The sequence below is a fragment of the Hyperolius riggenbachi genome, chromosome 12 (assembly GCF_040937935.1).
Source record: "Hyperolius riggenbachi isolate aHypRig1 chromosome 12, aHypRig1.pri, whole genome shotgun sequence".
NCBI lineage: Eukaryota > Metazoa > Chordata > Amphibia > Anura > Hyperoliidae > Hyperolius > Hyperolius riggenbachi.
In genome coordinates this window covers 136,827,254-136,841,336 of record NC_090657.1, presented here as the reverse complement: position 1 = coordinate 136,841,336, position 14,083 = coordinate 136,827,254, and the positions used below count along the sequence as shown (strand labels likewise).

At 41.1% G+C, this 14,083-nt stretch overlaps 1 protein-coding gene across 4 annotated transcripts in view; it reads left to right on the top strand.

Moving 5' to 3' along the window:
* Window positions 1-14,083, top strand: part of SLC12A5 (solute carrier family 12 member 5) — a 223,109-nt gene that overhangs the window by 68,999 nt on the left and 140,027 nt on the right. For all 4 annotated transcript variants that reach the window (XM_068263355.1, XM_068263356.1, XM_068263354.1 and 1 more), the window contains exon 4: window positions 3,085-3,231. In XM_068263355.1, coding sequence (XP_068119456.1) covers window positions 3,085-3,231 — 147 coding nt within the window. The remainder of the gene's footprint in view (window positions 1-3,084; window positions 3,232-14,083) is intronic.

Here is a 14,083-nt window from a genome sequence, read left to right as displayed (position 1 = left end):
GACTAAAAGAAAAAAAATGCAAATCTGTTATTTTGTGAATATGTATAAACTGCCATAACAAAAAAATGGGGGTACCTGCAAGTGCTGCTACTCTTACAAAGCTATTTATCTTGACTATTCCTCGAAAATATCATCAAAGGGGTTTTCTGGCTAATATTGTGGTGAAACCTCTCCCACAAATTGTCAAAAAAAAACGTATGAGAAATTTCAGAATGTAAATCAGGGTGCGGAAAGATTTTAAAATGGGCATAATTTATAAGTAAATATTGTAAAATATAAGCCAATTTATCCATTATGTTATTTTCACAACAATTTCTCTTTAACCTCTTTTGGGCACATGTAGTTGAAATCTGTTTATGTCCGCCCTACGCCTGTCAAGACATAGATTTCAACTTCCGCATTCTGCAAGGACCCACTGCTACCACCGGTCCTGCAGATCTCCTGCCACTGCAGCTCACTTGCCCTTCTTTCGGTGAGCCAGTCAGGAGACAATTTTATTGGCTCCTGACCCTGTCATCACGGAGAGACAAAAGAGCAAGTGAGCTGCAGTGTCGGGAGAGGGACGTGATTGACGGTAGCGGCGGGTCTGTGTGGCGTGACGTTGGTGAGCTCAATTTTTGTACCAGCAGTCTCTGGTACTTAAGTAAATTATTACTTCTTTATAGTAAGAATGTAGGTTTCCCCCTGCTAAGAAAAGCAACGTTGTGTTCCTATCGACATAGATGGCCATTTTCAAAGTAAGTACTAACTTTTAGAAAGCTACCATTTGCATAGACTCTTTAGTAGTAGAGGAATGCTCATGCTTTCTAGATTCTGGTGTGAGTCAGATAATCAATACTGTTTACAGAGCTTTGTTGTTTTCAGAGTTACACTTTAACTAACCTGTCACTGATATGTTAACAATATTCTTTTTTAAGAAACAATACATTTCGTTAGTTAAAAGCAGGCCAGAGTTTTTTTTGCTGAAGCAAGATTTTCAAAGCCTGCCTTCCAGGAGAATTGTGGGAGCACAATTTCACCTGTAACACAAACTATGCATGCATAAGGAGGTATCATAGGCATATGCACATTGCCAGCAGAAAGTTGCTACCTGAAGCCCCATAAGGAAATACAATATGGCAGCTCTCAATGAGAAGTCACAAAATGTGTACATTTTGCATTTTCAAGCATCAGCTGGGGTTATTATGTAACAGACACTTTTTTCTTTTCTTCAGTTGGGTCTTTGTAACACGTTAGATTTTTTACTTTTCATGCCATTGTGCAGGTCCATTTAGTCTTTTGTGGCTGCTTAAACATTCTCAGACCCCTAGTTCAAGTTTTTTTTATAATTGCATTCATAGGAGAATTTAAATGCATATTACAAACATACTTGGTTTTTGCCTCTTCCCAAAAATTTTTTGCAGATGCAGTAGATTACTGGTGGCTGCTTTCTCTCCCCTACATGCAGCTACCTAAAACTCCCCATCTTCAACTCCTTCAGCAGTTGGCTCTATCAGCAAAATGGTTCTTGTCACTGAGGCCCATATGCAATTCACTTTTTCTCCATAGTTTTCTCCTAGGTGATATTTTTAAACTTGTCAATAAAATGCCTTTTAAGCCACCAGAAAGCAAGAAAATACTCAAAATAATTTTGATAGTACCTTTTCATCTACTTTATGGTTCGTTTTTAGTTTAAAAGTGCTGGAAAGTTATTTAAAATTGAAAATGAAAAATTATCTCCTAGGAGAAAACTCAGGTGAAAAGGAGAATTGCATACGGCCCTGAGAGTGAAGCCGAGTGAGAGCTTTAAAATAGTCATGCCTAATAAGTGAATGACTCCAATGGATAGGTTGTCACTACTGAGGTGTAGTTGTAGCAGAGATCACACTCAAACCTGCCCTCTATCCCTCAACGCACCCAAATGTCATGGATTGCATCAGGGCCTTTCACAGGCAGGGAGCAGAGAAAAGGACGTGTTGCCTATTTATGGTGATGAATATGAAACCTACCAGCTACTGTAGCTATAAACGTTACCCAATTCTATCAAATTTGACTATAGTGCCCCAGCGTTAATATACTGCCTTCCGTAGAGGGAGTACTTGATTCACAGACCTGATCCACTCAGTCATAGAATAATTTTAAATGTGCTCTTTTTTAAAGAGGAGCTGTCAGCCATACTATGTCAGATAAAAAAAAACGACATATATAAGTAAATACTAGCTCTACTTACATAACATGTGTGTTGCACGGTCCAAGTGTTGATTTCAGTGAACTTTATAAAATAAAAAAAGGTAAATGGAGAGAATTTTGTTTGCTGGCCGGGGCCATCTTTACTCCTTCCAGCTGAAGCCAATGGTGAGGTAATTTCCTCCCTTACTCTCCCTTTCTCCCCACACCAATAGGTAGGGTTGATTGTAAATGCAGGGAATCCCTAAAAAAATGGTAGCAGGGACGGGGGTCCCGTCCCCATGGATGCGGTGGTGGCAGCCACTGCCCACATGAATCAGTGAAGATGCCTGTTGGGCTGGAGTGTGGGGAGGTGGCAGACAGTCATGGGAGGCAGCCAATGAGAGGAAAAGGAGTGAGAGCGACACAGGCTGCAGCCAATCAGGCTGAACTAGCTGTGTCTGTGCAGAAACTCCCCCCAGCCTGAACTGCAACTTCTCTTTTGAGGCTGATTACTGGCTGCATACTAAGGGGCTGGGGACATGAGGATTAATCTCTGCAATAAAAAAGTAAGATTGATTTTAAAGTTATGCATTGCCTTTTTAGCATTCCTTTTATATGATCAACAGTTAGAAATAGAGAATTGATTTTGTTTTTCATGCCTTACAGTTACTCTTTAAAGATGCAGGTATAAAATGGAATCAGAAGATTTTGTTTTAGAAGGTCAATAGTTATCCAGGCAGCCAAATGCATGAAAAGTGAACTATATGCATATACAGTATCATTTGCAGATGCTTGGTCCAAGAAAGAAATATAAATTCAGTAATCTCCATACCTTAGTGGTCCTGTTTATCTCATAATGAGGCTTTTTCCAGTAAGATAAGAAGTTTTTGTGGCTGTTGTGAGCATTTGTTGACTTGGATTGTTCTTTTTCTCCAGGCTCCAAGGATGGGAACCTTCATGGGAGTGTATCTTCCCTGTCTGCAGAATATTTTTGGTGTCATCCTCTTCCTACGACTTACATGGGTGGTCGGAGTTGGTGGTATTCTAGAATCATTCTTAATCGTCCTGATGTGCTGCTCCTGTGTGAGTATGAGACCAGGGTTCTACATGGGGAGGGACATTAGCTCAGGTTATTAGGAAAAGACAACCAGTAACCTAAACAACATTCATTTTAAGATGGAAAAAAAAGATAGATTCAAATACATAAATTGGAGATACGATTTTCTTTATATGTATATCATTTTAGCACATTAACATTATTGCTGGCTATAGACGGGATGGTTATTCATCTGATTACAATTTATAGAGGAGATGATTCTCTAAGTTTAGACAACTGTAGAGAAAATTGGAGAACTTAACCAATTTTTTAAAAACATTGTATGGGATAGAGAGGTGACTTGGGCCCTAATCACCTTCTATCCTCACTTGTCCCCATTCATTTTTGGATCATCTAATCCTATCCCAGAGGATGAATCTAAACTGAATGAGAGTGGGTAGAAAGTAGAGATGCATACCTCTAGTTTGCATACTTGACAGTTGTTTGCTACTCTAGCTTGAAGGTGCAGTTGCTGAAAAGTTTGTAAATTTGTGGTTGTGTAGCTGGTGTCATCTTTACACAATCACAGAATAATAACAGGAGTTCTTGGTGTGTGTTGTTGTGTACCTGTCACTGCAGTAGCAAAAATTCATGAAGCTTTCTGAAGTGTTTGTTATATGCCAAGCAGTCTATGGGAGCAGTTGGAATTTGCCTCACCAAGAACCATAGCCCATGATTGAACTTCATCTGTTAAAAGCCAAAACCCTCTTTCCCTTGAGAAATCGTTAACTTTTCTCAAATAGATCATCAGGGACATTTGTATGGTTAATCTTGCGGTAAAACCCTTCCAACAGTGATATCAGGACCATGGCCCTGACAGTTTCCTGTCTGTGAACCTCATTGCATTGCGTGAAATAACATCTGTTTCCAAAGTGCCAAGCAAGCAGTATCTCCCTCTGCGCATGGGCGTGTTTATAGATAATGGTAGTTGGTGCAGACTTTTTTACTTGTCTGCCAGCAATAAAGACGCTGACCTGCAGACTCACGGCATAACAAACAATATGAACAAATTACATGGCGAATATTAAGCGTTTCTTGATCTATCTTTTATTTTTTAAACTTCTCACTTTGCAAGGTATAGCTGTATTTTTTCCCCCTTACTACTATCTTTTGGCAAAGTTCCTTTTTAAGTTCGTTATTGTTCTCCAGCCTTAGTAAATCACCCCTAAAAGGTTCACACAACACCACTGCATAGATATATTTTTTGCTGTGTATGTTATTATGCAGACTAAAGCCAGTACTGAAATAATAATGAAGTCATTATTATCTCAACAATCTGCAGTGTCTGATCCACCAGAGAATGGCAACGGACAAGAGTTCTGCAGTTTATTATTCTAATGAGTAACCAAGCAGCTTGGGGTGACCCAAACCACTAGGAATGTATAGGGGGATAAAAGAGATCAAAAAGCCCTAGTACTAATAAGCAATGCTTAGTGAAATTTGCCTTCTTAAAACAGAATAAGTATACTGATGGCTGGGACCTCTCCATGTTATGTTACAAGACAAAGGCTTTTACTATTTTGTTGCATGTCCCCTTTAAGAAGTGTTTCTAAGGGCCCGTTTCCACTGACACGTTTTCTGTGCCAAATCCGCCATAGGGTACAATGACGCCTCCGGCCAAATTGCTTGCGCTAGCGATTCGGCCGACATTTTCATCCCAAATTGGTGCAGGAGGCTGCAAATTCCATAGCCGTGGATGGCAGACGCATGCATCACAAGTGGAAACGGGCCCTAAAGCCTGCCGTTTATAGAAACCGTGTGATGAAAGAATATCAGTATCCTTATAAGGGTCCATTTTGGCAGATATGCATTTATGAAACGTTTTGTCCTATCAGATGAAAGATCAGCCCACATATGGTCAGCATGACATTTTTCACTTTTTCACTAACACTAGTGGTAGGCCATTTTACTTCATCAGGAGTTAGGCTTAGTTTAACCTTAACACAGAGCTAACACTGCATGAAGTGACTGTTACAGCCAGTAATTTTGTTAGTCCTAATGTATTCCAAGACAGAGTGAGAACACTGTAATAAGTTGTGCTTACTACTTATGTTATCTGTTTTTAACCTTCTATTAATTCATCATGTATCCTTTCCTTCTCCCATCCTCCTACCACATGTAACTACATCTGCCTCTCCCACATCTCCACTGACGCAATTCATAGCTTCACTACTCTCATCCTACAGAACGTGCAGCCAAACACTCCGGTGCATTTGAGGGTTCTATAAGTTAGAACAGACATATCTAGTTTCTGAGGAGATGTCATACACAGAGTGATCACAAAGACTTTTAATAATAAACAACTGAGGAAAAATGGAAATGTTGATGAGGCAACCAATTAGCTTTCAAGTGTCATTCCACCGGTCAAAGAAATGATTAAAGAAAGCCAGTCGCAAATGGTTATTTGTTATAATCTGGATCCTTGCTCTCTAAAGCTTTGTACGCAAGCTAGATAACACTCAGTAAAGACAGCCATTAAAAACGGCCTCACCCGAGAATCTAGCATTATTACAGGTGTCCCCGAGGTCACATAAAACAATGACACTCAGGCCCAATGTTTCCCACCTCACCCCGCCCACTGGAAGCCACTCCGTTGTCTGTGGTACAGTCATCCCTCCTTACTTTTCCTTAGAAAGACACGCCTCTTGGCTGTAGGTGGATCCTGATGGGGGTCACTCGTGTGTGTGAACACACCTTGGGGCTCTTTCACACCAAAAATCACAAAATGCAATCGCAAAACGCAATAGCAAAACTCAAACTCATTTTGCGATTTTCAGTACGTTGGCCTCAATGGAAATGAAGGGAAAATGCAGCAGAACTATGATTGCATTCAGTGTGAATTCATCCCCACAATTCCCATTTTAACTTTACTGTACTTGGGTTTGAAAAATTGCAAGCCTTTTCAAAAACCAAACAAAATGCAGCCGGTGTGGAAGGGCAGTTATACTGCAACCTTTCCGGATTTATTTTTAATAGTCCTGTCCTCTTTTGCTATCAGAGTGCGAGGATCACTGTAAAGGTGGCCACTAACGGTCCAATTTCTAGCGAAAAATCGTTTGAGCGATCAGAAATTCTGATCGGATTGGTTGTAAATCTCTGTTGATGGGCACAATGGATTATGAACGATTATAAAAACAGTCGTCCGATTGGATTTTCTTCGAACAAAAATTTTGATTTTTTTGTTGGTTGTGATAGATGGAAAGCAAAGATTGGTTCGTTGATGGTGTAGTGAACGATTTCACTTCCGATCAGAATTTCTGATCGCGCGAACGATTTTTCGCTAGAAATTGGACCGTTAGTGGCCACCTTAAGCCTAATTCACACTGGAGGCGATTGTGTTGTGTTATTTATGGGAGCATTCTCATTTTCATTGTAAACCAGATCTCAAGCTGGATTTATCCAGCTGTGTTTAGGCTGTGTTATCTCAATTAACTATAAAATTACAAGGATGGTGCTAGAAATAAATGAAAACTAAACTATTTGTAAAGTTATTGACAACAATGGGAAATCATCTGTTAGCAGCAAGGAACTCATACTGTTTGGAAGAGGACTGTTTAGGGCTGTGACTTAGCACTGTGGCTAATGCAGATGCAGAGGTTGCAATCGCACCTTGGGCCAGAGGGCCCCTCCCTCAACCACAGCATTAGCTTTCTATTGGTCCTGTGTTGTTACTAGTCACCGCTGTAGATGCTTTGAATAGTAGAAATCATTAACAAACTGTTCCCATCCCCTTCTTGCACCTCTGACACTGCGGTTGCCCTTTGCAGGTTTTAGTGTACTGCACCAATGATGTATACAGTGCTTGAGGGGCCCCCAACTTGCACTGGGGCCCATAGTTCCTTAGCTACGCCACTGGTTTATGGGCTTCTTGTCTAAAATAAAGCGTAATTTTGATAAGACACTTAAAGAGCATCTCAAGGAATATTTTTTTCCCCTGACTAACAGAATGACATATCCCAACCCCCTTATATCTTCTTTCATTCTCACTTACAGGGCCCTTAACATTTCAGGCACACGTCCCCTGTCTGAGCAAACTTATGCCACCCCTCTACATCAGCCTCAGGGCCTGCTGCACAGAAGCCGCACGTCTCTCTATAGGCTTACATTTGAGGAAGGATGAGTGACGGGTTTGACATTCTACTTCTCCTAAATGCCACTTTTCATTATGAGACAGCTGCTCACCTTTCAGCAAGGTTGCTGGTAGTGACAGACATCTCATTCCTTAATTGGTTCACTTCCACCTGCGCACAGGTATTGAACGATCAGTTACTGCAGAGAAGTAATGGTTTGTCATGTGGAATAGACCAAGTGCATAGGGGGATCTCTGCCTCATTCAGTGGCTGACAGATGAGGAGCTGTCACGTATTGAAAAGTGGCTTTTCTGAGCATTTTTCTTACACATATTAAGGCTTTCACTGTGCTGCTTTAGTAATAACTATATGAGAAGTAGAATGTCAACATGTTTCCTATGGTAGCTGTTTAAATAACAGCATACGCATCCATTTCAGACAGAGCTGTTAAGAGTGGAGATTCACATTACAAATTCTTCTTTGCGACTGGTTCTCTTTAACATTTCAGTAATCGATCGGGCCTATGCCAGTGTATCTGCCTTCCTTGAAGGGTCAGTCTGCCCCAAAAATATATTTCATTGTGACAGATGCCAGCACCCAGTGGCTGCTAATCAGTTAGGGACTGGTAACAAAATCATTTGAGTGATCAGAAATTCTGATCAGATTGGTTGTAAATTATCTCTGTTGGTGGGCACAATGCATTATAAAAACAGTTGTCCGATTAGATTTTTGTCGGAACCAAATTTTCTTTTAGGTTGTGATAGATAGAAAGCAAAGATTGGTTTAATGATGGTGTACTGAATGATTTCACTTCCGATCAGAATTTCTGATCGCTCAAACGATTTTTCGCTAAAAAATTGGACTGTTAGTGGCAACCTTAAGCAAGTGAGTAAAGGTGGGTACACACACCAGATAAAAGTCTTTGCAAAATGAAGGATCACAGACCAATTTTACCCCCTTCCATGTAGTATGAGAGCCATACTCTACACAGTCTATTCTATTGAGCTGAACTCCCCATCAGATAAAAATCTTTGCAAGATGCTGCACACAAAGATGCTGTACACATGCAAAAGATCAGTATCTGCAAAAGATCAGCTCCTGCAAAAGATCCGTTCCTGCAAAATGCATTCATAGTCTATATCTGCAGATCTCATACACACCTTGTTTAATGGACAATCATCTGCAGATCAGATGCACCAGGATAGATCTTTGGATCTGCAGATGATTGTCTGATCTGTAGATGAATGTCTGTTAAACAAGGTGTGTATGAGATCTGCAGATATAATAGACTATGAAAGCATTTTGCAGGAACGGATCTTTTGCAGATACTGATCTTTTGCAGATAATGATCTTTTGCACGTGTACAGCATCTTTATGAACAGCATCTTGCAAAAAATTGTATCTGATGGGAAGTTCAGCTCAATAGAATAGACTGTGTAGAATATGCTCTCATACTACATGGAAGGGGGTAAAATTGGTCTGTGATCTTTCATTTTCCAAAGACTTTTATCTGATGTGTGTACCCACCTTTAGGCAAGGAAATGCCACTGCTGGGGTTGTCAAAAATATACAAGTAGTCAATGTATGATTCTGCTAAACAGCATCAAGATACAAATGTAAACAGTTCTAAATGGACTCACCATTCAAAGGTCTAGTGTAAATGGACCTTTGACTTTGACTCATTTCTCAGCTATATAGAGTAAATGGGAAACCCCTAAATTAATTGAACTCCATCCTATAGTGAAATGACAGCTGAACTGATCTCAACCTGGACATAAATTGAAGTAAATGGTCTGTGTACACTAGTCCCAAAATTGGCCATGCTCAATACAATTCGATAGAACAGCAAGTTCAATATTGTAATCAAATAAATCTGTAAATCAAATGCAACATTTTTCATCAGTTGTTTTTAAAAAGAAGTTGCAGAACTATTTGTGCCCTGAACTGATCTGCCATGTTGTAATCCATATGTATTTACTGTACTTCATGTTACATTGACTGAATGAACAATGCTGGATCATGTGACAGTGCCTTATCTTGCATCCACTGATGTACTGATTTTTTTTTTATCTCTGTCTGACTTTGCTGCCAGTATCTGTGTCTGTATCACTCCCACTCTCCATCGGATCGCTTCTGCTGCCAGATCTCACCCTTAATTGAGCAAAGCAGAGCTGTTTCCTGAATTATCGCCTAGTTTTGTATTCTATTGCAAGTGCTAATTCGAAACAAGCGCTATTTGGCGAGCACTTAAATTGCAGTACCCATTTGTGTTCGAGGCTGTTAAGTTAAAGAGGTGGAATTCATTCAATTAAGACTGCCAGAGACGATCTTTTGCCAGACTGATATGTACACGCAGAAAGAGCTGCAGAAGGGAGGAAGTACTCAGGGGGATGGTAAATTGCATAATATGCAGGTTTCCAACCCCCCCCCCCCTACCCCATAAGCATCTCTATTCATAAGGGCTCAGGTGCTTAAAGAAATGTCCACAAACCATAAACAGTTTAGGATGAAATGGGGCCCTGGGCAAAATAGCAGGGTTTTTTTTTCTACCACTAATGGTCATCTGACTTTTATAGTAATATTAGGTGAGGGCTAACATCCACCAGGCCCCTTCACTCTCTTCACACCCTAGGCAACTGCCTACGTTTGCCTTGTGGGTGACCTGGCTCTGCCAGAAACACTTACTAATGCCTTTCAGGGTCACTTTGATGTACAGTTTTATTTATTTATTAGTATTAGTAGTCACTTTTTCAATATAAAAATCTAAAATCTTGGTAACCATATCCTGCCCAAACAAACCCTGAGTTTGTTTTTTATCCTAAAACTCTAACCTGTGTAGTCCACAGCCAGGATTATGCAGTGACACTAATGACACAAGCTCAAGCAGTGCGCAGTGTCTAGGTTGTGCATACTCTTCCCTTATCTACTTACACCCAGAACGCTTCCTGGATGCATCTAACCTAAGTCACCCATCACCAAACATGGGCATATTGAATGGTACTCAAGCTATTAAAACTACAGTTATTTTTCTGTTTCTACCATCTCTACCTCGCAAAATATCCTGACCGGCATCTGAACTCTAAAGCTGTATTTACATTTGAATTCCACAAAGCTGTGGTAAAAGCAGGGGTTTCCAACCTACTGCTTCTGTTTTTGAGGATACAAAGCTATTGGAACGACCCCCATGATTCCACATAACACCCGCCAAAAAAAGAGAAAAATTTGCTGATCCTAATTTTTTCTTGTTTCATGAACAAGGAACAGAGGAAACATTTTAACAGATTATCCATAAATTTACAGGCAATTAACAGCCCCCTCCACTTACTACACACACAGTATGGCAACAGACATACAATAAAATTGTATCTACATTTTTATCCTAGAAACGTCAAGATCATGTTACCACTGCTTTGTTCCCTCTTTGCCTGCAGACTGCCTGGCAAGGTCTGGCACCTCCAGATGTCCACAACCTACCTTCTCATAGGAGTGTAGCAAAAGTGCCAAAAACATTAGACAAACTCAAGCCCCTTTATTTTAGAAGATGCAGGGCTTGAAGGACACCCCGTGCAAAATTCCTTATGCTCCTTGCTCTCTAAGCTATCATATGTGCTATGTCTGCAGCTTAATGGCTGCCATTAGTCTGGGCATTACTTTACAGTAGGATTCTGCATTTAGAACAGGTATATAATATCCTTTGTTGCTGAATTAATTATGTAATGCCCCAGCTCAGTCCTGAAATACCCCTGACTCCACCCACCAGGAGAAAGAGTACTAGTTACTTATTAATTTGCTGCCACATGTGCTTGAGAATATTTCTGTAGGGCTCTACTGTTCTATGCCAGGGGCTCAATCCAATCTAAAAGCAGGTCCCGAGGAAATGAAGTAGCTATCCTTCAGTCATGTGAACAATGTCCTTCTAAGTATTGTAAAAGAGAACAGAGGCGCCAATAGGATAAAATGTACTTAAAAACGTAAAAAATCTTCGGGAGGTAGTGGTGGACTTACCTCCCCGAAGTAGACAAGAAACTGTCGATTTTCATACAGAAATTTTTTTATTTATATACTCCAACATACAATGTCCTTCTAGGATATATATGGTAGACTGTACACAGGCTTAATTATTTTTAACCAAATCTGATCCCACACTGTAGATGGGGACGGGGGAGGAGATAAGTGGAATACACTCTTACAATCCATCTAAACTCTCATCTCTTGGCTGCCACTGCAACACTAAGCAGATCCGGGACAAGGTCCTTCAAGCACCCAAGGCTGACACACCAAAGTGCGTCCCTCCATCCCTCCCACCCCAGCCGTCACACACTGATTGCTATCAGACTAATAGGTGCTCCAGCCCCCCCCCCCCCCCCAACACCTTAATCTCTATTTATCTGGCTTGCAGTCACTGCCATGTATCCCCTTTTCTTATTTGTCTCTGCTTCAAACACAATAGGGGAATGATAGCTTAGTGAGTTGTGCACCCCCTCCTACACTGCGCCCTGAGGCTGGAGCCTCTCTCGCCTCTGCCTCGGCCTGGCCCTGACACAAAGACAGCATCCCAAGCTTCTTTCTGAAGAATAATACACCATCAGTCCAGCAGGCAGGCCCACAGAAGTGTTGGGACTAGTGTGGTATATATGTAGACTTGTACAACAGTTTCCAAAATGTTGGGATGCTGAATAGGAAATGAGGAAAAACAGAATGGGAGGGCTGCCTTCAATGTAGAGTGTGTTAAGCTTTGACACATGCTAAACGGTTCTTGGCTGAGGCAACTTGTTGGGGCAGCCTCTGCTGAGAATCTAGCATGTTTATAGTGGCACCCCATCTCACTCAGTGCCTCGGCCAACGATCAGCCTAGTAGATCATCTCACCCAAGCACTGGTTTAAGGCATTGCTTTACCCATGCACACTGCCTTCCTTGTGCCATTCTGTCATGCACTGTTTCGTCATCCCACCTGAACCTACCCAGAGGCTTTAGACTTGAGGCCAATTTTGGGTAAAACCAATTAACTTATAATCATGGTTTTTAATAACCTGTGACAAGACCACTGAGAAAACAAGACACAATCTGGATTGTACAGTAGAATGTTACCTAATCTATGCAAGATGAGGAACTTCCTAAAGTATTCATTCAAAATAAATTAAACTTTGTATTCTCTTCTACTACATAGATTTGGTAAGATTGTACAATCAAGAGTATATCATTGATAGGCACCTTAACAAGCAAGCTTCCCTGCAAAATTAACCATTGAAGGTCCAGTCTCATACCAAGTTATACATTAAGAGCATTTGATTAAAAAGTTTAAAATAAAGTAGGCAGTGGTGGACTTACTCCTTCAGTGCAGACACACAAAAATTGTTGGTTTTGAGAATAAAAATAGTTTATCTACATACTCCAGAAGGGTGCAATGCGTTTCGTGGGTATATCCCACTTCCTCAGGCAATACAAGGGAGCATATAACTTATGGGGCTTGATTCACAAAGCGGTGCTAACCCAGTTAGCACGCCTAAAGACTTTAGGCGTGATAACTAGGGTGCTAACTAGGTTAGCACCGCTGTGTAAACCTGATCTCGGGCGGTGCGCGCAAAACGTCGCATAGAGGTGAATGGGCGCTGCGCTGTGCGTGGGCAAAACTTTGCACGCGATCAGAACTTATCACGCCCAAACTGAGTTTAGGCGTGATAAGGGGCTTTTCACAAGCATGCTAACAGTTAGCACCGCTTTGTGAATCAAACCCATGCAGTCTGCTTCCTAGCTTACCACCGCCTTGACAGAGGCGCTAAGCTAGGAAACAGACTGCATAAGTTATATGCTCCCTTGTATTGCCTGAGGAAGTAGGATATATTCGTGAAACGCATTGCACCCTTCTGGAGTATGTAAATAAACTATTTTTGTTGTCAAAACCAGCAACGTTTTTGTGTCTGCACTGAAGGTGTAAGTCCACCACTGCCTACTTCATTTTAAACTTTTAAATCAAATGCTTTTACTCTTCTGGCGCCTCTGTACAATTGCATAACTACTGAGTCCACCTTTGGTGGAGGGGATTTGGCCCCTTTCTTCTGATCTACAGATAGTGACTTCTTAATCCTGAGTGGGGACAGGTCTAATTATCCCCACCTGCCCTTTCAGCGGTTTCCTGGATTGTAACCCTGATTTGTGAGTATTCAATTAGGCTAGGTCCACACTAGACACAGTTGCAGGACGGACACTATCCGTTTTCACATCAGTTTTTTGCCTGTGGAGCTGGAGATGCGTTTTCTCATTGCTTTTCACTACCCCTGCGTGTATCCGTGGTCCTGATCCGTTGCGTGAATATGCAGCAGATCCGGACCTTCCGTTCAGGTTTTGAAAACGGGTCCCCGCAAATGCAGACGGATCCGTTTTTTACTTGGGTGAGGCTGGCTGCTATTTTGAACATTAGTATCCGGGACTCCGTTTTTCATCAGGTTTGAAAAACGCAGCCACGGATACATTTCCGGACCTAGTGTGGACCAGGTCTTATACTTACATTTTCACACCCACATTTCCAGTACATACTACACTATATTGGGCTCTCTGTTTTTCCCTTTTATTTCCTTTCTGCAAGTTATACATAAAGTCCAATTTTCATTTATCCCAAGAAGAAAATGTATAAATTATCACTGTTTTCTTTCATGAAAAATGTGTGAACATGCTTTATTTAAAGCAGCTGATACGGCACGTGATTGCTTTCCCTGATTAAAGACTTTGCTGGACTGCAGCATATGTGACTTTGGAATGTTTTCCTGGCAG